This window comes from Prunus persica, chromosome G2 (assembly GCF_000346465.2).
Source record: "Prunus persica cultivar Lovell chromosome G2, Prunus_persica_NCBIv2, whole genome shotgun sequence".
In the NCBI taxonomy this organism is placed as follows: Eukaryota; Viridiplantae; Streptophyta; class Magnoliopsida; order Rosales; family Rosaceae; genus Prunus; species Prunus persica.
The window spans coordinates 21,200,537-21,225,096 of record NC_034010.1 but is presented as its reverse complement, the minus strand read 5'-3'; the positions used below and the strand labels follow the sequence as shown (position 1 = coordinate 21,225,096).

General features: G+C 36.2%; 3 protein-coding genes across 5 annotated transcripts; all 3 read right to left on the bottom strand.

Moving 5' to 3' along the window:
- On the bottom strand, positions 2,185–9,186 carry LOC18787040 (NAD-dependent malic enzyme 2, mitochondrial). Of its 2 annotated transcripts, none has more exons than XM_020558333.1 (20): positions 9,098–9,186; positions 8,595–8,736; positions 8,223–8,319; positions 7,836–7,954; positions 7,573–7,740; positions 7,226–7,354; positions 6,441–6,501; positions 5,863–5,966; positions 5,696–5,779; positions 5,470–5,576; positions 5,250–5,352; positions 4,859–4,966; positions 4,635–4,700; positions 4,045–4,117; positions 3,847–3,933; positions 3,611–3,665; positions 3,452–3,523; positions 3,110–3,172; positions 2,849–2,963; positions 2,185–2,522 (listed from the first exon to the last, which is right to left on the bottom strand). In XM_020558333.1, the coding sequence occupies exons 2-20, from the start codon at positions 8,724–8,726 to the stop codon at positions 2,451–2,453; spliced, it is 1,815 nt and encodes a 604-aa protein (XP_020413922.1). In that variant the 5' UTR covers positions 8,727–8,736; positions 9,098–9,186; the 3' UTR covers positions 2,185–2,450. The 2 variants fall into 2 exon arrangements, with proteins under 2 accessions (XP_020413922.1, XP_007218865.1); XM_007218803.2 differs by lacking the exon at positions 9,098–9,186 and adding an exon at positions 8,831–8,966.
- LOC18785254 lies at positions 11,232–14,181 on the bottom strand. Of its 2 annotated transcripts, none has more exons than XM_007220437.2 (3): positions 14,076–14,181; positions 13,724–13,936; positions 11,232–11,573 (listed from the first exon to the last, which is right to left on the bottom strand). In XM_007220437.2, the coding sequence occupies exons 2-3, from the start codon at positions 13,901–13,903 to the stop codon at positions 11,499–11,501; spliced, it is 255 nt and encodes an 84-aa protein (XP_007220499.1). In that variant the 5' UTR covers positions 13,904–13,936; positions 14,076–14,181; the 3' UTR covers positions 11,232–11,498. The 2 variants fall into 2 exon arrangements, with proteins under 2 accessions (XP_007220499.1, XP_020414177.1); XM_020558588.1 differs by having other exon boundaries at positions 13,724–13,933; positions 14,076–14,176.
- Positions 14,777–18,389, bottom strand: LOC18786455 (probable dTDP-4-dehydrorhamnose reductase). Its single transcript, XM_007218628.2, has 6 exons — positions 17,887–18,389; positions 17,160–17,319; positions 16,050–16,237; positions 15,750–15,873; positions 15,431–15,561; positions 14,777–15,160 (listed from the first exon to the last, which is right to left on the bottom strand). The coding sequence occupies exons 1-6, from the start codon at positions 18,115–18,117 to the stop codon at positions 15,029–15,031; spliced, it is 966 nt and encodes a 321-aa protein (XP_007218690.1). The 5' UTR covers positions 18,118–18,389; the 3' UTR covers positions 14,777–15,028.

The window sequence follows — 24,560 nt, the reverse complement described above, 5'->3', positions numbered from 1 at the left end:
TTGTAATTTCAGAAAAACTTGAGAAGAGACTTATGGATGTCATTACCGCATATCTGTATGGAGAATTGGATACAAATATATACATGAAAGTCCCAGAAGGGCTTAAGCTGCCTGAAGCAGCCAGGAATAAACTATGAGGCATGTTCTCAATTAAATTGAGAAGATCATTGTATAGGCTAAAACAATTTGGGCGAATGTGGTACAATTGTCTCAGTGAGTATTTACTAAAGGAATGATACACAAATGATCCTATTTGTCCATGTATGTTTATTAAGAAATCAGAGTCTGGATTTGCGATAGTAGCAATATATGTCGATGACATGAATCTAATTGGAACTCCTGAAGAGCTCCAAAAGACTGTTGATTATCTCAAACGCAAGTTTGAGATGAAAGATCTTGGAAAGATAAAATATTGTCTTGGTTTACAGATTGAGCACAATGCTAATGGAATTTTGGTGCATCAATCAACTTATACTGAAAAAGTATTGAAGAAGTTTGGCATGGATAAAGCCATTCCACATAGCACCCCAATGGTTGTTCGGTCGCTTGACACTAAGAAAGATCCATATCGTCCAAAAGAAGATGATGAAATGGTTCTTAACCTAGAAGTACCATACCTTAGTGTGATAGGTGCTTTATTGTACTTAGCACAATGTACCATACCAGACTTAGCATTTTCAGTGAATTTGTTAGCAAGATACATCTCTTCTCCGACATTGGACTGGTATCAAACATATCCTACAATATCTTCGTGGGACAACAGACATGGGCTTATTCTATTCCAGTGAATCGACCAATGCCCCAAGTATTGTTGGATATGCTATCACATGAGGATACATCAAGGGTGACAGGACATAGAGCTTCAGAAAAGTCAAGAAATTAAAGTCAGACAAATCTGTTCAAGCGATAACTTGGCAGATCTCTTCACCAAATCTTTGCCAAAATGTACATTCCAAAAGCGAGCACATGGCATCGGATTACGGCAACTCTACAAGCAATCAAATTGGAGCATGCTAAATCAGGGGGAGCATTCAAGAGTCCTCTAACACAAGACATATGCGCGATGTACTCTTTTTCCTTTGACTAGGGTTTTTCCTAGCAACGTTTTAACGAGGCAACATGAGCGCATTAAACATTACCCTCATGTCCCTAAATGAAGTTGTACTATTTTTCCTTCGCTTAGGTTTTTTTTCACTGGGTTTTTTCAAGCAAGGTTTAATTAGGCAACCGATCTAGGGACATGTGCTCTCCAATGGGGAGTGTTGTAAAGGATGTAGATGGAGCCCACATAAAGAAAATAAGAAAATGATAGTCAAAAAGAAAATGGTGATGTTGGGAAAACAAGACTTTGGAGATGCACGGGAAGCCACCCAATTTGCCTGTAAATAAGCTTGATCATTCAATTGTAGACTACTACCGATCCAAAGAGAAAATAGAGAGAGAGAAATTTAAGAGTGTGAGAGCTTTATCTTAAAAGAGTTTTATCAAAGCGAGAAAGTTTTGTCAATGTAAAAACTACAAGATCAAATACAATCCTACTCCCAATATTCAGTGGTATTTTCCGTATTCTGATTATTATTTTTATAACATATTCTTTCGTTCCTATATACATACTGGAGGGAGGATGCTTCTAGTGTTTTCTTAGAAGTAATTGGAAATTGTGGTGAAAGAGGGTCCAATATTTGTTTGTATTTTTGTTTTTAAGATTTTCAAGGAAAAGAATGGGGGCGTGGTGACACAAGTGCCCACGTTGTTGGAGAATTTTGGTAGAGGCAGTTGCAGGGCAGAGTAAGCAGTTTCGCATGCAAAGACTGGTGTCAACTTATTCCATAAGAAACAAATCTTACATGTACACGACCTTTTCTGTCTTTTTCTCCCTTACTTTTTCATCCCCACTAGATTTAAAATACATACATTGATAGGAAAAAGTCTTAGATAGGACCGCCTCACTGGTAGCACACTCAAATAAGGGCGAGACCCTCTGAATGCATGTCTTTACTCTCTGTGGGTGTAATTTGACATGTGGCTGCCTTACCCAAGACTCTCTCGGCGTTTATAGAAACGAGTAGTAGTCACCCTAGGACGGCTAAGTCCCTTGGCCCAAAACCAAAGGGGAACGTCAAGTCAACGGAACTTTTTTTTTGGGTGCAGTTTGCTTTGTTATTAAGTTAATGTAAAAGAAAGTTAACACAAAGACATTGCACTAATATTAGTCCCATAATTATGCATTGTTCAAACAAATGGGTTTCTACTTTCTTTTCAGTTTAATAAGAGGGACTTATTTCTGTTCCCTTCTTTGCCTTCTACTTCTCTGAGCTTGTAAACCATGAATCCAGGAAAGACAGACCAAGAATAAGTTGCTTAGCTGCAGACCTATTGATATATGAGCTGCAAAAAAAATATAGCCTCCGACGACAGCCTACAGTGTATGATAATACAAAACCAAAGCCTCATTTTTCATGAACAAGAGGGCTATAAACTGGGAACCACATGTTGCGAGTCACATATTCCAGAGTCTCCTCCTGCAACAGGAAGATAAAAACCAAAATAGATTTCAGGAAAATTACAATTTTTCTTCTAAAAACTCTGGCAATATAAGCAAAAGCTAGCAAAGCAATTTTCAAGGTTCTTGGTTATGGTTGTTCGACTAGATGTTTATTAGAATAGCATTTTCTGTATGTATACGCCTTCACCTACATATGTCCTCTTTGGCATGTTCAGACCTTTTGCAAAAGTAGTCTAACATTTAGAGCTTGCTTTCTAAATCAAAATTCGCTTAGACATTTTGTGAGTGTTTTAAAAAGAGCTTTTGTATTTTGTGGAAGGAAGATTGAATATCAGTTCTTACTTTTGACATGTTCATGAGCTCTCTGGGCCCCACTTCACAATGTCCTTCCGCCAGTTCTTCTGCAACAGCTGCCCGCAGGACAGCAGCTCCAACCTCCACTGTTAGATGTCGGATACTGCACCATATACAATAGAAACAGTCAGGGGTAATACAATCAACCAGTTGCCCCACCCTCCTCTCAGTTGTTACAGCAGTTGAGAATTGCGATGCCATTTTTTATAAAGACGAGCTCTTAATGCTGCGAGGAGCTGAGAATATTACCTGTGAATAGATGGATACAAGATGCCCTTTCGGATATCTTCATCTGTTATATATGAAGCCAGGCTGGACAGAATTATTGTGTCAGAAATTAATTTCAAACTTCAAGCCATGTTCACCTTTAGCATTTCTTATTGTAGTGATACTTACCAGAACTGTCAGCTAATCACTACAATAATTTCTAGGCTGATACCAGAGTCCGGAAAAACAGCCCAACTCTTTTTTAGGTGTCAACTCTGTTTCCTTTTTTCTCTTTTAATAACAGTGTAAATTTTGTCTCATCAGCATAGTTATATTACCATGTTTAGGTTAGAGCAAGGAAGTAGCCAAGTCTTATGTTATTACCATTCAGAAGCTGCTTGTAACATGCCATCCGATATAAGACGAGCACCTGCGAGAAGTGCACCTAAACCAATCCTGCATTTAGAGGCAACCAAAATATGGTATTAATATTTCGAGCTTTGAACATAGTTACTTGAAATCAAGAAGATACAGGAAACTAACCCTGGAAAGAGGTACATGTTATTTGCTTGATTTACATGGCCTACTTTTCCATTGCCTGCCAACATAATTAGAATAGTCAAAGGTTAAATTATTCAGACAATAGTAAAAAAAGTCAGATTTGTAGCACCATATTGCAGCCAGCAATGGCTCCAATATTAAGTCAAGGAACCCATTGCTCTAATTGCATGGTGCCAAAACAATCCATAACAGAAAGACATTGCTAAAAAGGAAAATACCAAGAACAACATTATCAAAGGGGCTTCCACTTCCGAAGACTATGTTTTCACCAGCATGCTTAAAAGCATCTTCAGCAGTGCATTCAGCTGTTCCATTTTTTGGTTTTTTAAAAACATAGGGAAAACAGAGTCAGATACAAAATCTAGGTGCAATAAGGAAATTGTTTGTGACGTTTGATGAGGTTCAGAGAAACAAACCATTCATGGTTGGATTTGACATAGCGAAAATCGCAGGTTTAGCTGAATCCGACTCTCGCATTGCTTGAAGTACCTAAAATGAAATGACAACCCATACCTATAAGAAACTAATTTAAAGAAAAGGAACCATAAATATTTTCCACAATTGAGACAACAAATAGGGTAGAGCAATGAATTTTCAATATGCGACAATATGAAGTAAACCCATCAGTGCATCTGTATGATGGTCAGAATAACAAAATAACTGAGTTATCATACCTCAAATGATGTGATGTGAATCAGAAACACTGAAATTCAAAGTGGGAATTGATGTGAAGAAACTTATAAATCTGGGGCAGTACATATAACAGGCTTATCTCTCTTAGATACTCTTACATTCAAATAAATGGTTTAAGCATTACGCATGAAGGTCAGTTGCTGACACAAGAAAACATATAGTTCATTAATTAAAAAAATCATTCAGTGCAAGGCCACATGGTGTCAAAACAACACAAATCCAAACAGAATCAAATCATCTTCGGTAAATTAATCTACTTTAAGTGATAAGGAAGTCGTAAAATATAACCAAATGCTATTGAGAAAGTATCAACCTCTTGACTGAAGACACCACCAACTCCAGACAAACCAAGAAGCACATGGGGCTTGACCTTCTTAACCTGCACAAAATTGGGCTCTAAACAATTAAAGTTTTATTAATTATGATGTATAATCTTGAAGGTAATTTGTATTAAGCAAGGTGACTTGACTCTTATGTATCAAAATCTTTCTATTTTCTGCAGTAGAGGGTACTTAAATGAAGTCCCTTGAGATTTACCACTTCAACTAGACTAGCTCCCTCCATAAGCCCATCAATTGCTCCTGGTTCTTTTGCAAAGGGTGCAGCCATAGGATCAAGATTCTTCCTCTCTTTTGTGACTAGACCCTGTATCCAAACAATATTTCTCAGTGAATCCTCTGATACATTTACATAAATACACAACTCAAAGGCCAAAATATTTTCAAGAACACATTTGATTATATGTCCCTTTTGTTCACATCAGAAGGTTAGCAATATCAACAAAAATGAGAGTGTAATTATAGTAAACAGTTAACAAAACCATAAGCTCGTTAGTGAATAAATTTGCTGAATGTGGTGAATATTGTTACAACTATCAGTCATCACACAAAGTACTGCAAGAACTTAAAGAGTTGACATAGAGCTATACATCTTTATCAATCAGAAAGAAATGATATTTTGCAGCAGCTTCACCGTTCCCTGCCATTCTTGCAACAGCCTGTACAGCCATGTTAAGAACACCAAGTCCGGCACTGAAAGGCAAAAAAAGTGAATTAAAGGGATGAACAGAGTGCCTAGTAACATGCGCACGCAACCAATGTAAAAGCCTATATAGGGATCTTTCTGAGTCAATGACCAATGTCAAGTACCTCCCAGCTCCCACAACAACTATCTTTTGTTTCACAAAGTCAGCCAATGGTCGACCTTGGGCTCTCACAGCTCCTAATAATCCTGCAAGTGCAACACCGGCAGTTCCCTACGATACATGAAGCGCAACTATCAGAGGTACTGATTTTCGAATAGCAGCAATCTGTATTACGCTACATATGCGTTTCAAATCCATAAAAGATAGAAAGACATACACCCTGTAATCACCTGTATATCATCATTGAATGTGCAAAACCTTTTACGATAACGTTGCAGCGTTTCAAAAGCCCACTTCATTTGAAAATCCTCAAACTGATAAAAGTAAAAACAATCAAGTTACTAGACAAATAAAAAACCAAACTAATATAAAAGGTTAATACTTCTCAAAAATAGACCTGCACAATGGCCTTGGGCCAACGTGTATGAACAGCTTCCATGAATTCATCAACAATTGATATGTACTCTTCTCCTTCCAACCTACGTTGTCGAAGTCCTAAATCTATCCAACTAAAATCATGAGAAAAGGCATCCTCATGATGTAAACTATAAAATTTTAAAGCATTAAGTCCAGTCATTCAGTGTAAAGATGGAAAGAAAAAAAAAAAAAAACCAAGAATATAACATGATATTATTGACAAGAATTCATTAGAAATTAAAAAAAATAATAATAAACTCTAACATGCACTAGTCAATCTACATGTTTGTCCTGAGTAATATTTTGGGAGTCAATTTATCACTCAAAACAGGGTAATTCATGCTTGAGAAAATAGACAGAGTGAACATTCAGTATCACCATGTTGCCTTACAAGAACTTAAACACATTGTAAATCGCTGAAGCTACAGTTGTGTTCAGTTGAATGTATTAATCAGGAAATACAGTATCAACAAGGATTTAACACAAGAAAAGAAAAGAAAAAAGATTAGAAAGAACCATGCAATTAAAGGAAAGATATTTACTTCATATTTTACTTACAAAGACGGTCTTCAAGTAGCTTTTGATTGTTAGTACCAACATCAAGCATAACCGGTAGTATCTGTCACAGGGGTACAGAGGTTAGTGATCAAAAAGCTAGCCAAACTGCTTATTTACCAAGAAAAGTGTAATATGAATAATAGCAGAAACGTAAAATGTAGACTCCAAGACTGTTATATAGTCCAAACCAAATAGACTTAGTTATGTTGAATCAGTGTGTTATGCGGACACACATAGAAATAAGCATGTGCACACACACGTGCATGCATAAAATACACACACACACACACAGAGTCCCCTTCTATTGAGGGATCCCTCAAATAATTTTATTTGAGGGACACCCTTTAGGAACCCCTACAAAAAAAAACTTTCAACAATCCAAAAAATCTATTTTTTAAGTCTATATTCATAGATGATCCTTGCAAAAAATTAGACAAATCAGAAACCATTTCGACATCCAAGTGTGTCCTACAAAATCAATGAACACGGTGCTTTCAGAAAGTACTAAAATTTCAATAATTCAATTGAGTGGTCAAATGATATTGGATTCAAGTGATTTTTTGTAGAGATGATCTTTGAATGAATATCTACAAAATAGACTGTTTGGATTAGTGAAATGAAATACCGAGTGGGCCTTACAAGAGTGTCCCTCAAATTTATTTGAGGGATAGGGGACTATATATGTGTGTGTATAATGTGTGTGTGTGTGTGTGTGTGTGCGTGTGTGTGTGTATATATATATATAGAGAGAGAGAGAGAGAGAGAGAGAGAGAGCAGGAGCATACTCTCTGTGGATTAATGCCAGCTGCAGCAACATACATATCAAGTTTTCCTATTGGTATTCCAATTCCCTGAACTCCAAGATCACCTAGGCCAAGGATACGACTCCCATCTGTCAGGACTATCATGTCTACCTGCAGTAGAGTGGAAAATGAAGACCAAATACAAACCAACATAACTTAGAGACTGAGGGTATAATATATATAAAATTAGTATTTTGATGTCTTGAAAAATCAAGGACATCCCAATAGAGAAACATCAAGATCATTGGAGCTTATGACTGGGCCTCGAAAATTATTGACCACGTACAACTTTGTTGTAAGGTAGAAAAACAAAAGAGTGTAGCATCTACCTGGTGAGCTGGCCAATTGTAGATCATAGACATCATCTCCCCTTTATCCTTTGCACTGAAATACATTCCACGTGGGCGTCTGAACAACCCTGAATAATTTTGACATACCAATCCTACTGTAGGAGTGTATATTACGGGAGCGAAATCTTGGATGTTATCAATAAGGACCTGGAAAAGAAAGTAATGGAAAACCACATCAAATGATGATAGATTATATAAAGTTCTACAATATCTACATGCTGGAAATATAAACCAAAACTTACTCGGTAGTATAAGGTCTCGTTCCTGTCATGCAGCCTGTTTAAGATCCTCCATTTAGCCAAGGCAACAACACCTTCTGGTTGGCCCTTAGTATTTTTCTCTAGCGATCGATATGACTCCACTAACAAGTTAAATCAGATGGTAATGTCATTACATAAACAAGGCCTCAATGCCAATGCTACAAAACTTATAAACAAAATCTCCTCAAGGGCTAATACATCATTTTCATTTTCGTAAACTAACTTTTTGATTGAAGTCTCCTAGCTTAGTGTATGTCAAGTGCTATAACGATGAACCCCAACTAGATTTCTTTGAAGAATAATAACCAAAATTCTAGCCAAACAATATAAAAATGTGTACTACTTGGAGAGATTGTGTAAGACACTCACTGAAACGAGCATATTGCTGCTCGAACGATATGACACGAGGTGGGAGGAGACCCCGAAGCCCAAGTCGATCTCTTTCTGTCAAAGGAAATCCAGTGTCCTGCTCTTGAGGAAAACAAACATTCGGAACAGAGAATTAAAACCCAATAAGGCAAAAAAAATCATCAAACTTCGAGGCATCATCCACTTCACAAATTGGACTAGGTTTGTTTTTTTATAATTCACCAAAGCTCAATCAGTTTTACAACTAAAATTTCTCCAAAATTTAAAATAAAACTTCACATTTACTTTCAGAATCAAGAAACTGTGTCTGATGAACATACACTAAACTCAACTCAAATCAAAGAACAAAAGAGAAGGCTGTTGTTTTCGAACCTTGTTGAACCAGGGATCATGGAGAATATCAGCGCCACGCTTGTGGACAATACAGGGACCAGGAATCGCCGTGGAGAAGCGCCTGGTCGATCGGGTCAAACTGGACGCGGCGAATCGCGCTGCGTTCCACATTCTGCGAGCCCTACAGGAATTTGCAAAACGAAAACTCAAAGTCAGCACGAGCTCCTAATCCATCCTCTCAAAAAGCTCAGCTCAGAGATAACAGAAAAAATCACCAAAAAAGGAGTAACAACAATAAAACCAATGCTTTCAACTGAGTGTGACTTGGGATGTATTTATAGTAAAGGCATTTTATTTTCGAACCCCTTTTTATTTTGACTATTATATTTTTGCTTTTTATATTAATATATATATTTTTTAGGGGTTTTCTTTGGTCCAAAGGTCGTGACTCGTGTGCGTGTGTGTCTGTGAAAATAGAAGCAGTTTTGTTGATGAGTTGAAGAAGCTGTTGAATTGGAAGAGAGAGAGAGAGTAGAGCTGACCGGGATTTTTGGGCAGGTAGAGAATACGCGGAAGTATGACTGTGGGTGGTCAGAGAAGAAGAGGGAAAGCTACCCGAAGGAACATCGGGCAGTGAGATAGCGGCGTATATATGCGAATGTGGTCCTTTAAATAGGGGAGAGAGAGAGAGGGTTCATTTGCGAACTGTGGATTGGCAAGCGGACGAGTTTGACTGGAGAGACGCCCTAAGAACTGGGTTGGGTTGGGTTGGGTTAAATTGGGTTGAATTGGGTTGGGTTGGGTTAAAAGAGTCGGCTGCTTCTTGTGGGACCACTGAGAAATACTGACTCATCTACATATGTGGAAATTAGTTACTCTTGGGGTTTCCAAACAAATATCCTTTCGAGTAACATAGATTCTATAGGGGTTTTAAAGTTTGTAACAAAGCTTTCGAATCACAAAACAGTTTAAGGATTGATAAGCTGTAGTGAAAGAAATTGAAACTAATCATAAGGTGTGATGCGGTTGGCAAACTATCATTTTCTAATTAGCAATCTATTCAATACTTCAATGACAAGAATTCGAAACTCGTTGGAAGCACTTTGTGGTTAAAGGCAAATTGAATTTCAAATAGGGATTAATCACACCCTTCGAATGTGGAGACACTTCAAAAAATACGAAAGACCTTTACAAGGGTGAAACTAGATATTGGGGTGGAATGATTTTTTTTTTTTTTTTTTTCTTATGGCATGGAATGGAAGTAAAGTTAGGCTTATAAGGGTAGGGTAATTGTTTACTTTGGGCAATATTAGGCTATATAACATGCTGATTATTAACACCATTTTTTTTTCTTTTCTCAAAATAGGGGGTAGAGCCCATGGGAGCCTTCTCCAAAATCAACACAAAAGGCAGGACCCAAGCACACTCAACCCAAGAAAATGACTATTGGGAGGCACATTTATCTTAAGGAGATCGCTACTTGAACCAAATCATGAGAGACCTAAAAAAAACAAACCTACAGTGATGCAATAAACCCTAAACACATGCATGACGGTTCTAATTAAAATCCCAAATCAAACAATTCCCAAACTTTCAACAATAAACCCTAAAACAAATTTGAAGCATAACCACTCTTAACACTATGAAAGAATGTTCAGCAAAAATCCCAAACTCATTTTAGGTGAAAAACGAACAAATCATAATGATATGCGACAAGAAATCCATGGATGGAAATCTCAAGTTAATTATTTACAGAATGAATTCAAAGGTGAAAATTCGGATAATTTACAGAATGAATTCAAAGTGAAAATTCGGATAATTTAAGCCCGACTCAGAGCTTTTTGTTACGAATGGATGGAGGATAAAAGTGATTTTTATGACGTAATTGATATGACAATTAAGGGGGAGAAATGTCAAATCAAAGCTTTATTGCACTGTGCAGAAGTCACGAGTCATGACAACTAATAATCTATAAATAATAATAATTGTAGAGAATGATCGAATCGAATTGGCTGAACACCAAACCCAGTCTTGTCTTCAGAAAGAAAGAGCACTTCCCCCTAATAAATATCTCCAACTACATATAAGTTTACTTTGTCAAGTTAATTATTCCTTTGTCCCTTCTAATCAATAAAATTAATTATTTAATCTTATATCTTCGACTCGGTTTTCTGGTTTGGATGCACACCCCTAGTAGTAGTAACCTGCCCCGATAGATTGTAAAAGAGGAATTTTTCTTGTGCATGTTGTGTGTGGAGCGAATTTAGAATAAATGTGCAAGAACCTCACCTAGCGGCTAGGGTTGGATGTTAAAAAAAATCATACAAAAATTAAAAAAAAAGTAATTGGTGGAAGCAATCTAGGAGCTTCAGATGGCCAAAATTGACCTGCACATTGCTGCCAAATCAAAAGTTTTATATACTTTGTATGAGCAAAACCAATGAAGAATTCAAAGTCAAGCAGATCGGAATTTGATTCCATTTGAGTGATGCAACAGAACAAAATCTTTTGAGCATATTTTGACTGCTAGCCTGTGGCAACCTGAAATTGGGTAAATCTACTCCAACACCTTTTCTTGTTTCCCCATTTATCCCTCAAATATGTGGTTTGGCTTTAAATGTCTAGACCTCTTTCTTGTCTTGTAAATATTTAAAGATTCTATGGCAACCAAACAATATCAACCAAGGCCAATTCAAATACTTTATTAACAAAAGCTAGACACAGAGGTAGACAATTTATTTTGGAGATTGACAGTATAGCAAAGTGAATAATAACTCACATAATCAGTAACAAATTCAAGATTACGAAAACATGAACACAACATGTGTTAAAAGGCTGCTCATATTCTCTGCAAACATCAATACAAGGAATAATTTGCGTTCTGCAAGATTTAGATACCCAACCTCCGCTGGTACTGCTTTCACCCGACGGTCCTAAATAAACTCAGTAGTCTTTGTTTCCAAAGTTCTTGCACCAGAGTTGTGATGGGATCGGGCGTACAGGATTATGTGGCCGTTGCTGCAAAAAGATATAAGTCCTCTTAGAACTAATAATTACCACAGTTTATGAACATTTTCAGTCATTCAGCCATAGAAAGGGTGTGGCTCAAATCCATTCAAGAGGAACAGCATCTGATCCTACCAGAAATGTTTGCCTTTTTGGATAAGTAATTAAAAAACTTAAGCCCACATACATGCATTATTAAGGAATATATTTTAGAATAAGAGGATTACTAAGGACTATTAAGCATAAGAAGCACCCCAAAGATATAATATAACAAAGACAACCTTTTGCTGATGCAAAGAAACTAAACAACATATCCTTCTGTCATTATTCCAAGGAAATAAAATATTAATATGAACCACTTAACGTTTTTTAGTTACATAAAGTTTTCATGATATATTAAAAGTATGACATGGCTAACCAACAACTAAACAACATCTTCAACCCCGTTATTTCCAAGGCATTAAAAATCTATAAGCAAAGATGGATACATTTTGTCATACTTCAACAAGGGCATGGACATAATTGTTCTGGCCAGCTAGTAATCTAATACTGGGTCTGTATGCATCCTTAGCCTAGGGGCTTCAGCTAGAATGTATCTATTATTGAGTGGCTGTTTAGAGTATCACATAAGTTTTATGTCCATGACAAGGAAACATGCACTTTAGCCCTAATCTTCAAATAACTTAAAGTATAAGAAACAAGCCTAGAAATTAGTATCAACAATGTTTTGTGTTTTAACAGTTGAGCTTCTAGGCTACTCAGGTCAAGAATCTAGGGAATCTTCCAAAAAAATAATTCCCAAAATGCTCATTCTTGTTCAAACTAAGATGAAACCAAAAAGAAAAAGCCTACCCTACTTGGAAAAAATAATTCTAAAGACCCTTGGATATTCTGGACAGTACGTTTAGCAAAAAATTAATGTTAACACCATGAAATGTAACAATCTTATCAAGTTCAGCAAGTATGCACAAGCAGATTTTTACTGCCAAAAAAGAATCATAAACCCTACCACCAAGTACATCAATTAAAGGCATATAAGAGCCAATAATTTCAGCCCATGTGCATTGTTATCAGAAAAAATAAGATATATGTCACCATTTATAAGTTACAACATCTTTGTGCAGAATTTTTTTAATAATTGAACTGTTTGTAACAGAACAACTTTACAGGTGCCAAAAGGTATGTGATGTTCTATAACAATGAAAAGTCCATAACTAAATGAAACTCAACGCTTCTCATATTTTTATAAATAAATAAAAAATGAATCTCAAGGAACATCTTACAGTTCATTAAAATGAAAAACCACTTTTAGTATGAAGGTCTCTAATACTAGTAGCTTGTTAAGTATTTAATAGGTCATACTTATCTAGAAAATTGATTACAGGAAGCCCAAGAACAAAAGGACAGGAAGCACTCAAGCTGGCAAACCTTTTATCCAAATCAAAATGAAGTTCAAAAAGCATGTCACAGCAAAGCCTACTCAGGTCAAGAGTCCACGGAATGTTTTTAAGCATATCTTAATTCAATCCTCTAGTTATCTTAGATACTAGATTTCATGAGTTTTCCCTTCAGGTTAAAGTATCATTAAGTTTTGAAGAACTCTAACTCACAGCTATCACCATCACATTTTAATTGTTCATTTAAGTTATGGTTATACTCATACATTAACCTAAATTCATCTGTTTACTCAATTTTTCCAAGTCTACCACTCACATTGCAAAGCAAGACCCTTTCAATCACAAGTTGACAAACCTACAATCACGATGACAATCTTCCACCCTGATCAGAACTAGTAATACCCGTAATCCTGGATCATCTTGTATATAATCCACTGTACTCCTCATTACTCCCACAAACCATGGAGAAAAAAGCAACTGACTATTTCACAAAATAAATCTGAAAGGCGTACATAGGTAGTCATTTGCTTAATTTCACCAAGAAAAAAATCTAAACCTCAAATAAATCCAAAGAAGTTATGATAGCTAGGTTCAGTTCAGAAGCTTAGTGAGCATTCAGGTCCTAACAATTTTATAATCCAAGATCCAAAACTTGTATTCCTTCAGATTTCTACATTTTCTCAAGAACCAAACGGAAATCTAAAAACATTTTAACGAAACGAAAGGAAAAATATGGGGATGAGATTAGGTAATAAAAAAAAAGACCTCGAGCTCGGCAGATTTCATGGCGATAGGAATGCAGACAAGGAAGATGCCGGCCATGGCGATGGCGGTGTTGCGCTTCCAGTGCTTGGGCCTACAGTACGGACCCCCACTCATGCTCCACACCTTGGCCCTGAAGTCTCCGTGGGCCCCATCTCCGTGTGCATGTTCACCTCCTCCCATGCTCGATCGTCAATACTCTCCTCTCTTTCTCTGCTGCGCAATTACAGGAAATGGATCAGAAAATCAAATAACAAACAAATTGAAACCCTAACTTTCTCAATCTTCTGAAGCACATATATCAGATTGCGTATGAGAATTGAAGGATAGGGGTTTGGATTGAATGTGGACGAACCTAACTGAGGGGCGTTGTAGAGCTGATTCAGCTGAAGGGGACAGAGCTGCGTTTGGGTGCTCACTGAAACTGTGTAATTGTATTGGCCGTATTTTCGAACTGTATGTACATTGGAAGATACAAGGTTTCGGATTGGCCCAAATTTCTTGAAGCTTTAGAAGCCCAAATGTTTTGATGCTCTGAAGGCCCAAAAGCTACGGTGGCAATCGAGTTGAGTCAGTCATGCATGTTAGGAACTGCTTCTGAAATACTTAAAAGTGTTTCTAGAAACATTTAGTAGAAAAATTTAAAATTATTTACGAGTCATAAAAGCAGTATATAGAGAAGCAACTAGTAGTAAGTGCTTTTTATTAGTACCTTTTATGAGCAGAAGTACTTCTTACGGACGCAGTTCTAAAAGGGTCATTATGTTTAATTAATCGTGTCAAATGACTTGACAAGCTTTGTTGCATTTGGGTTGGTTGAAGAAATATACAATATCGAGAATTTTATATTTGACACTAGTTTGATATGTTTAACATTTGTGCTAACCGTTCTTGATAAGTAGTAATAAACCATAATTTATTGATTTCATGTTCGGTTCAATTGTATTGATGTGTTAAGTAGTATGAATTAGGGTTTAGAATTCTCTTATGTGTCTGGTGGTGACCAATAGAGATTGGAACTATCTATTAGTTAAGCATGGTGCAAGACAAATTTAGCCCTCCATATTTACGTTTGTGCATACAATTTAGATGAGCTCATGCCCATCAAATAATTCAATCAATGAATGTATGTACCTTCATACAATTTTGAACAGCAAATTTTAAGTATACATTTGAAGTTTCTTGGGTACAAAGTTTGTTGCTTTCAGAACAATTTTAACGATATCTTTTCCCAATCCAGTAGAACAGAAAGTGATTTTTATTCCTTAGTACTACAACTAGGATGCAATTTACGGTATCTTCAGGGCATCAAGACTTAACCTCCGTTGAAAGCGTCAATCTGACACCATCTCTAAATGAAGTAGGAGTAACAGCAAGTGTCTGAACCAGCTTAGTGATGTCCATGGATATGTCAGCCGGAGACTTTACTCCACGATCAACCTGAAAATACAACACATTTACAGAAAATTTTGGGTAAACAAATTGGCTAGTGAGGCAAAGTCAAAAGGGTTTTCCTCATCACCGAAAAAGAAAAGAAGAAGGGTTTTTGTTGGCAAGCAAACGCAAGGCAACGTGGAAATCAAGTCATCTGAATGCAACTTGAAACTGATGAGTGACATGTTTGTGATTCAGAATGTAATGCAACAAAGGTGTTGATCACTATGCATCTTGAGCATGACAAAAACTACAATTGGTACAAAGTATACGTACCGTTGATGCAGACACTGATTTGATCAATGAGGGATTGTATCCCCTAATATCTGCAACAGTCTCAGCCATATGAAGACGGGATACCCTATCTGGTCCACCGACATTTAGTAGCAACCTTGTTTGCTTACCGTCTGCAGCAATTCCATGAATATCACAAGTTCACAACCATCAATACATAAGTGAAAGCATATAAAGTAGAAAATACCCATAGTATCATAGAGACAAAGAAAAAACTATTTAACAAAAAAGGAAACATATTGCAGGTCCAGAATTTGTTGATCCAACAAGTATGAAAGTATGAATGTTATGAACTTCATACCTGATATCCATCTCTTGGACAAAGCTAGTATGGCAGCTACAACATCTTTTACATACACAGGGCAACGGAACTCATCATGAAAGAACTCGCTTGCATTTCCTTTGGAGAGGACACCATCAATCCACTACATTAATCACATGAAAATCAGTGATTTGACTCGAAGTAAAGTACCAGGGTCGGATTTACTAAGTTGTATCTTTATATTCATTATTCTCTTGTATCGAATTAGCAGGTGGTCCTAAACTAATCGACAACAAATTAGCAAAAATACAACTTAAGGTCCGTTTTCAGTATACACACCTGAATTGGAAGAGATTTTGGAACTGGCGAGACTGTCTGTGGCCCAAAGATGATACTGCTTCTCAAAATTGCAAAGTTTGAACACTTTTCAGAAATGAATTGCTCTGCTGCCACTTTTGATTTCCCATAAACATTTACAGGTACAGTTTCATCATCTTCCTTGTAAAAGGACTTCGCCCCTTCATAAACTGATGGAAAATGGCATCAGTCACGATCTAGGTATAATCAGCATAAAGGTATAAAACAAAAGATCAGTGGTTCAAATAGAAAAAAGCAATGTCTGCAATGTGGATGCAGTCTTTCAGAATTACCAAAGAGAAACTGCAGATCATATGAAGTCGTGCATAGGCGAGTGCTTAAAAAGTTCCTACAATTTAAATGTTCTCGTACTGAGATAATTCTTTGAGGTCATTAAGCCTAACTCCGTAGGAATATAAAGCATTTGACAACCCAGGTAAATAATTTAACAGCCTTTCTTGCACACCCTGATTCTAGTCAACTCTATTTCAATGGAATCAACAGTAACATGTGATTGGCAAAAATTTCAGCAGGTAAAATGTAAAAATTGGGTTCAAGATCAAGAGGATCATCTGCAAATATTAGAACTGTAAATAGTTTGAAAGAGGTGATAACATGATGAAAATCTCCAGATCAATAGAAGGTTCTTCCATTCTGGTAATGCATTAATCTGTGAAGAATCGTCTTGTGAAGCTTAAGGAGGCTGAGAAAGTCGAGCTTTATAAGCGTCGCCGCCCCCCCACCCCCCCTCTTTTCTCCCTCTTCCCTTTTTTTTTTCTTTTTTTTTCACATTTCCATAGAAGTTCTAAAGGACATATACTGTAGGATCAACTCACAGCAATATCTATCCTACTTTTCTTGACCTTCTCTACCTCAACTGGCAAACCACAAGGGTCTTAGAATAAAAGTTTTTCACTACTGGAGACAGTTAAACATCCTCTCTACCACACATTATTAAGAAAATTGTGGCTGCAGTGGAGACTTCTTGTTCTTCCTATTGCCATTTTCTTTTTTCTTTTTTCTTTTTTCCCTTTTCTCTTGCCTGGTTTTATTAAGCCAAATCTAAAACAAAATGATTAAGAGTGGCTTCACCTTGATCGGTTGACAATTGGATCAGAAGAGAATTGCTCTCCTCTAAGCTCAATAACCAATTTACAAGAGAAGATGGCACATTCACAGACATAGCAGCAGCAGGATCCATTTCACAGGCACGAGGTACGGAGAGTGCAGCACAGTTTATGACCACATCAGGCTGGCAATTCAAATTTAATACACTTCTCAGCACTTGAAAGTTTGATTATTTGAGTTAAGTACTTGAGAACATATTCATCTTTTTATTCAAAAAACGCATACCAGCAGAAGCTTTTCACATATTGTAAGAACAACTAATGGCTTATACATGGCTCTATAAGAGTCCTGAAAGTATTTTTTTTGAAAGAAAAAACACTAATGAATGAGCCTCAACTCAAAAATGGAACAGAGTAAGTAAATATTCCCTATAATTAACAAGTAAATTTAGCAGGAAATGAAAACAAAACAAAACAAAAGAACCCACAACAAGAAACAAAAAGCAAGCAAAACCCATTAAGCTATCACATTCCATTTCAGCTAATACAGCATGAGCAGTGTGAGTGGTATGCAGAAAATTCAGACCCAGTAAACCAAAATTCATATCCCACAACGCCCAACACTCCAAATTATAGATTCCACAGGTTGAAACTTGAACGCAAAAATCAAAATCATTGTAATATTAAAAATAAAAATAAAATAAAATAAAATAAAACTGTTAGTGTTGTAGTGTAGTGGATTGAGAACTAACCGGCCCAAACGTTTGAGAAATGGCTTGAAATCCTTGGCCGGTCTTCAAATCGACATGGAAAGACAGCAAATGAGGAAATGCAGTGAGCAATGCTGGGGGAGGAGGATTGGAGTGATGGGTCAAGGCCAGATCGCAAAGGGTGGTGGCTTGAATCTCTGAAAAGCCTTGCAATACATGTTGCCCCAAATAACCTGTGCCTCCGACTACCAACACTCTCTTCTTTCTCATCATACCACTTTTTCTCTCTGCGTTGGCGATTTGGCAGTGAATCTGATTTGGGTTTTGCAGGGGCTGGTGGGAAGAGCTGAAGAGCTTCACGGCAATTGGAAGTTAGCAATGTACGGTTTATGAAGAAATTTCTGCTGTCACTTCTTTGATTTTGAAAGAAAGACCCATCGGTCACTGTTCCTCTGTTTTTATCGTGTATTTGATTTTAGAGCCAAAAAACGAAGTTGAGGATGACCAGATGACCAGATGACCATAAACTGTAGAACTTCATACGCATAAGTAAATGCTACCAATTACTACAGTCCTTTGCTCAACTTATAGTTGGTATGAACGATTAGAAGGATGATGAGCTAATTTTAGGTTGATAAATTATAACAAATTATCATTTCATCTAATGGCACTCAATTTTTACTTTATTAGAAGAAATCTCGACTTTGAAAAGGGGATTAGATTTTAGATGGTTCAGATACATTGTGTTGTGAGCATGGCAAAAAATCAATTAAAATTATAAACCTCTTTACTAAGTAAGTAGGAGTTCCTACATTCCTACCAATAGTATTATGACATATGTGCATAAGTTTTTCTTCTTATGTTTTTTATGAATTAATTTTGCATATGTATCAAACTGTGATTCGCATGAAGGAGGAGTATCTCCTTATTGATAAGGAGGCAAGTAGTATTTAAAGTAAAAAGTATGTGCCAATTGGTTTTCTTTTTTCTTTTATCTTTTACTTTTAGAATTAAGAAAAGATAACATGAGTAGTTATGTTCCATAAAAGTATGACATATTATCTGATTTTGTTTTTAATTTTAATTTTTTAATATGAAAAAAATGTGAATTTACTATATTATTCTCATTTAATTAATAATTTCAATTTTTAATGTTAGAATTAACCAAGTGTATTTTCTGGTATTTTGAATGTTTTACCATTCTCTACATGTTGCTTTATATATATATATATAGATAAATAATAATAAAAATATGGTCTCTTAGTTTAAAAATTGTTCACCCGTTTTCGCGTTTACTCCTGAGGTGGAAGGGCAAAGTTCCCCACTGGCTTGGAGACCACTTGTTGGTCAACAAGTCAGCTTTCTTTGGTGTGTGAGCGTGCCACTGCTAGCAATGTAAATTCTAGCAGACTTATTTTTAGAGTGGATAACTTGCGCCTCAAGTTACTGACTTCTAAAACAAATGATTGTGAATTTGGGTGAGGAATATCTCCCAAGTAAGTTCTTTTCTTGCCTCAGACTGGTGAGGACTTTCATAATTTATCTCATTATCAAATGGTAGTTCTGGCCAGAATAGATAATAATAAAGTAGACTGTTTCAGGCAGAACTGCCTTTTACAAAATTAAGAAGGGAGAAATCAACTCTAGAAAGACAAAAAGATGGCTGGAATCCCATTTCTGTCTGGGTAGAAACTTCTGATCCGGGCTGGACTGGGTATGTCTGTGCTGGACTGTGCTGTCAACAACTTTAGCTGCTTGGCTTCAGCTGTAAATCGATACCAAAGTTCAATTTTGGCAGAGCTTCAATCTACTTCAAGCCTTGGGAGACTTTTGAGCGGGCATAACTGCAGCTTCTTCAGTTTGAAGGGACGGAAGTGGCTATTCTCGAGGATTTAGCAAGCTGGAACTATGCTGTAAAATTTGTTGAGGTTTTCATATTTGTGAAAACTCAGACTATGTTTGTCTTGGCTTTTTGCTGAACCAAATTTGTAACGAGAGGGATCTCGTTTTCAGAAGACTTATTTTTCTAAGTCTGAACTTTGGAATTCTGATCTAAAGCTGTTTTTCTCTTGGGATCCAAGTGAGCTTTTCTTGTTTGTTTTTTTTTTATTGATTGATGAATTGAGTGTCCTTTGTTCCTTTGCCTACTTTCGTTTTTATAAGAGACCCTCCTAAGGAGGTAATTCTTAATTCTAAAATAATGGGCGGCAAAAAAGATCTCTTATAATGTAAAGTAAGAAGGGTTTCTTATCAATCAAGGCAGATAGGTTCTGAGCAGTCACCTCCTAAAAAACAGTCCCTTCCCTGGTTTCCTGGGTGGCAGCTTTCTAATTCAACCAACGCCACCGTCTGTGTGGGCTTTTTATGGCCATTTGGCTCTTTTTCTTTTGTATTTTCTGAGTGGTTCCCTATTTCCCGTTCTAACTTAGAAGGCGTGATCCGTGAATTCCTTGGGAGATGATGTATTGATTTGTAGCAAAATCTCGAACACAGATGGATTTTTGATCTTCAATTGGCAGTGTTTCAGAGACGTCCCTCTCACATTTTTAAACTTTAGTTGGAATTGCTGACTTTTCCAAAGTTGAGGTAATCACGTGGGTGTGTCTTTGATCCTTTGGGTTTGAACCTAACAAAAATTACGGGCTGATCTTTGAAACCTATTTCGAAAGTTTTCATATTTGGGCTTTCTTTGGGCTGAGGCTTTATTTCCAACATTCTTGGTGTGAAGCCCAATCTGTCTGGATTTTATTTTTTGTTTTTCTCAAGTCTCTGGGCTGGGCAGACAATTTATCATGGGCCTGTCCTTTGGTCTTGGGCGTGTCGAATTTGGGCCCAAACAAAAATATTATTTAAAAAACATTTTAAAAAAAGGGCCTAAAAAGTATAAAGTGAGAAAACAAAAAAATAAAAAAAACCAATATCAAACCCAATTTTATGGCCTGGGGTCAAACCAAGCCCAAAACAATATTTCTAAGTTCGAATAAATCTGGGCTAGAACAAGGACAAATCTAGGCTATATCAGATCGGTAGATGTAACTTAAACAAAAGTTAATGTAAAAGATATTCTAAAAGCGAGCAGGAGACTTTTTTTTTTTTTTTTACATGACCTTTTTTATTATTTATTTATTTGTAAGTAATATTTTAAATTACTCTAAATTAATCTAATTTACAAAAAAGAAAAACTCGAACTTAGGTGCAAAACGGTGATCTCACTGACTAGCCAACTAGTAATATTTTGTATATTACTTGAGAGTCAATTAAGCTTTTCTTTCTAGATGTTATATATTTACTCATACTTTCCTAAGATATGTGTACATATGATTTTCTTTGATTACATATAGATTTATTTTATTATAATACTCCACCGTTGGATTGGAATAAAAACTTAGTTCATTCATTTAGGATTAAGCATTTGTATAAAAATACGAACCCTTCGAAGTTGTGTGCCACTTAATTTGTTAACTGCTTATCGTTTTCTTGATTGCTTCAAAGCACAAGCAATAATATCAATTATTAAGATTGGAGAAGGAGGAGTAGGAGGAGATTTGATGAGTAAGGAAGATTTTGGTGATGGCTTGTCCCCTCTTGAGACATTGTCAAAGACTATTTGTAGTGTATTCAAGTTGCATCAAGAAAATTCTTCGGTACCTCCCACGAAACAAAGACCTTGTACTTCAACTTCTTGAATGACATGCCGAGCCCTAGCAATTCCAATACCACTCCTGTAAGTATTTTTGTCTCAGATTAAATTTTTCACATAATCAATACTTTTATTTTCTAACATTTAGTTTTTTTTTTTTTTTTAAAAAAAAAAAATTAACTTGTCACAGAAAGAAGGAAACGAGCTAGTGATGATCAAAAGAGAAAAAGAAGAGATATTGCAGAGTGCTACTTGTAGCCATGTTGGGTCTGGAAGTCATGATGATGATGAAGAAGAAAAGTGAGGGAGCCATCAACAAGAAGTTCCCTAGATTATTAAGAAACGCTCCCACTACCACATTCAACAAAGGGGCTTTCAGATTCAAGTCCAAATACTTTTTCTTTATTATGGATTTAGACCCATTAACTTTTATTATATATTTGCTTATGTCTATTGTGTCTTTGTAGATAAATAGTGAAAACATTAATAGAAGGATCATGATTGATCGATACAAAATACAAGTCGCGTAACGTATGGCTAACTGCTCTTAACCTTTTGAACTACAAACTCCTTGCAAGTCGCATAATCTTTCCGCTCTAATTCAAGTACATAAAACAAACTGGGCATACATACAGTATGTTACCTAGCTATAACTCAAGTAAAAAGAACATATAAGTCGTATATACCATACCTATAATTCAAGATTTAAAAGAGGGGATCCTATTCTTAAGCAAGAAGGTAGCAAAGGAAGTAGTAGTGTGAGCAACAATGGGTGTGTGGACTTTTAGTTCTCTTCCTTATTCATTACTGACTTGAACAATTTCGAGTAAGTAATTAAACATGTCATTAATGTAACATTGAAAATAAATTGCAGTTTAGTTGGTTAGATGCTAACTCTTTTCAAGTAACTTTTAATTGGATGAATTAAATATTTTCAAGTCGACCAACTATAGTTTTTGGTCACTTGTATTAGATTTTATGTTCCACGTCTCAAATGTGGGCAGATCAAGATGACCAAAAATCGTTGCCATTTAAAAATTGGTCTTGGATTATGACTGTTCATTTCTAGGTTAACACTCAAGGATCATCACTACCAAAAAAACAAAAACAAAAAAAAAAACTTTTAATTGTGAAATTGTTTAGCAATTTGATTATATATCAACGTATTCAATTTCAGAAATATAAAAATATATATATATCGTGTTCGTTTATTTATTTTAGCTTAGTTTTAAAAAAAGGCGAAATTGGAAGGGAAAAAAAATTCATCACACCTAGTATACTATTTGGGAAGAAAAAAAAAAATTGTGGCATCAGAATAAACCCGACATGTTTTGGAGTTGGGTCATCAATTTTAATTCTAGAAATGTTAATTTTAATTCTAATCTTCTCAAACCCTAAAGCCCTTGGAGTTTCTATTTCCTCTAGCCTTTGGTGTGACTACGTGGCACGTAAGGTTTAATGTTATACATGATTACTTGGAGGCCAATTAAACTTTCCAATTTCCGTGTTACATATTTTTACTTATACTTTCCTAAAACATTATGGAGTTTTATTCGATTCCAATTGGGATTCAAAATTCCCAAAACTTTCTTATTTCCAATTCACATTGGGAAAACTATACTCGTAAGAGAGAAACTATATAACACAAGAACCCTTCTCACTTCTCTCACTCAAATTTTATTTTATACGCTCTATTATTCACTTGAAAGCACGCATTGATGAAATCGACAAGCATTATGATTCGAGAGAAGGAAAAAGAACAGAAGATGGGTTTGCTCAGGAAGAAAGATTCTGATGAGCATGGCTATGGCTCGTCCCCGCTTGATACGTTGGCAGAGGCAGCTTGTTTTATTGCTGGCCAGAAAACGAAGGAAGAAATTTTGGTACCTCCAAAGAAACGCTTCTCCAACTTCAACTTCTTGAATGATATGTCCGCTGGCCCTAGCAATATGTCTACTACTCCAGTAAGTATACAATATTAATTTCTCTAATTGAATTTCCGACATAATTAATCAGTCATAAATTTCATTTTTAAATATTTATAGTGCAATTATTTATTGCAACAATTTACTTGATTAATTTGTCACAGAAAGAAGAAAACGGGCTCATCATCAGAGGAGAAGAAGAAGTCTCTCACTGCCCCATCGAACAAGTCACAAAGTAAGCTTCTTCTTCTTTTTTTAGGAGAAACCAAAATCATGTTCTTCAATTGATCTAAATCATCAGCACGCAAGATTCACATAGATTGATTCAGTATTGGGTCTAATGCCAAGAGGACGGCTCTGTTACTATTAGAAGCTAATTAATTTAACTAATTATGTTACTTAGTATATAATTAATCATAATCTGTGCATGCATCCACCAATGACTTTTGTTTCATATAATTTCTCCTTAGGTACTAATTAATTATGTACTGTGTAATTTTGTGCGGCAGTTTACTTGAGGAATATCTAATACATAAGTACCCTAAGAAACTAAGGTCGCCATGTAAAAGTATCACTATATTCGGCCAAAAGCTAAGCTGTGCTAAGAAGAAGAGAGGTAGCTTTTCCAACATGTTACTGGGCTTGAACGTGAAGAAAGACATTAAGATGAAAAAGAGGAGGGTGGTGGTGGCGGGGAAGAACAAGGGTAAGAAGGTCAAATTCGACAACGACATGCCTCCCTCTAACTTGCCTGAAGAATTCAAGAGTCTGATTGAAAATATGAACGGGACAAATGTGCAAAGGTTGGTGCACAAGAGTTTGTTTGAGAGTGACATAAAGAGCCAGCAATGCAGGCTGCTGCTGCCTCGGCAGCAAACCAAATCCACGACTTTCCTTGAACCCCATGAGAAGAATATGCTAAGAAATTATGGGTTCCTTACAGTTCCATTGATAGACCCAAAGCTTAAGCAACAAGAAATAAACTTGGGGTTGTGGAATCCAAACAAAGCAAAGGAATTCTATGTGTTAAAATCTCCCTGGAAAAGCATTGTGAGTGAGAATGGACTAGACATTGATGATGTGGTGGAGCTTTGGTCATTCCGGGTTAATCATAACAACAATGAGATTAATGGTGGCTACGACAATGGCGG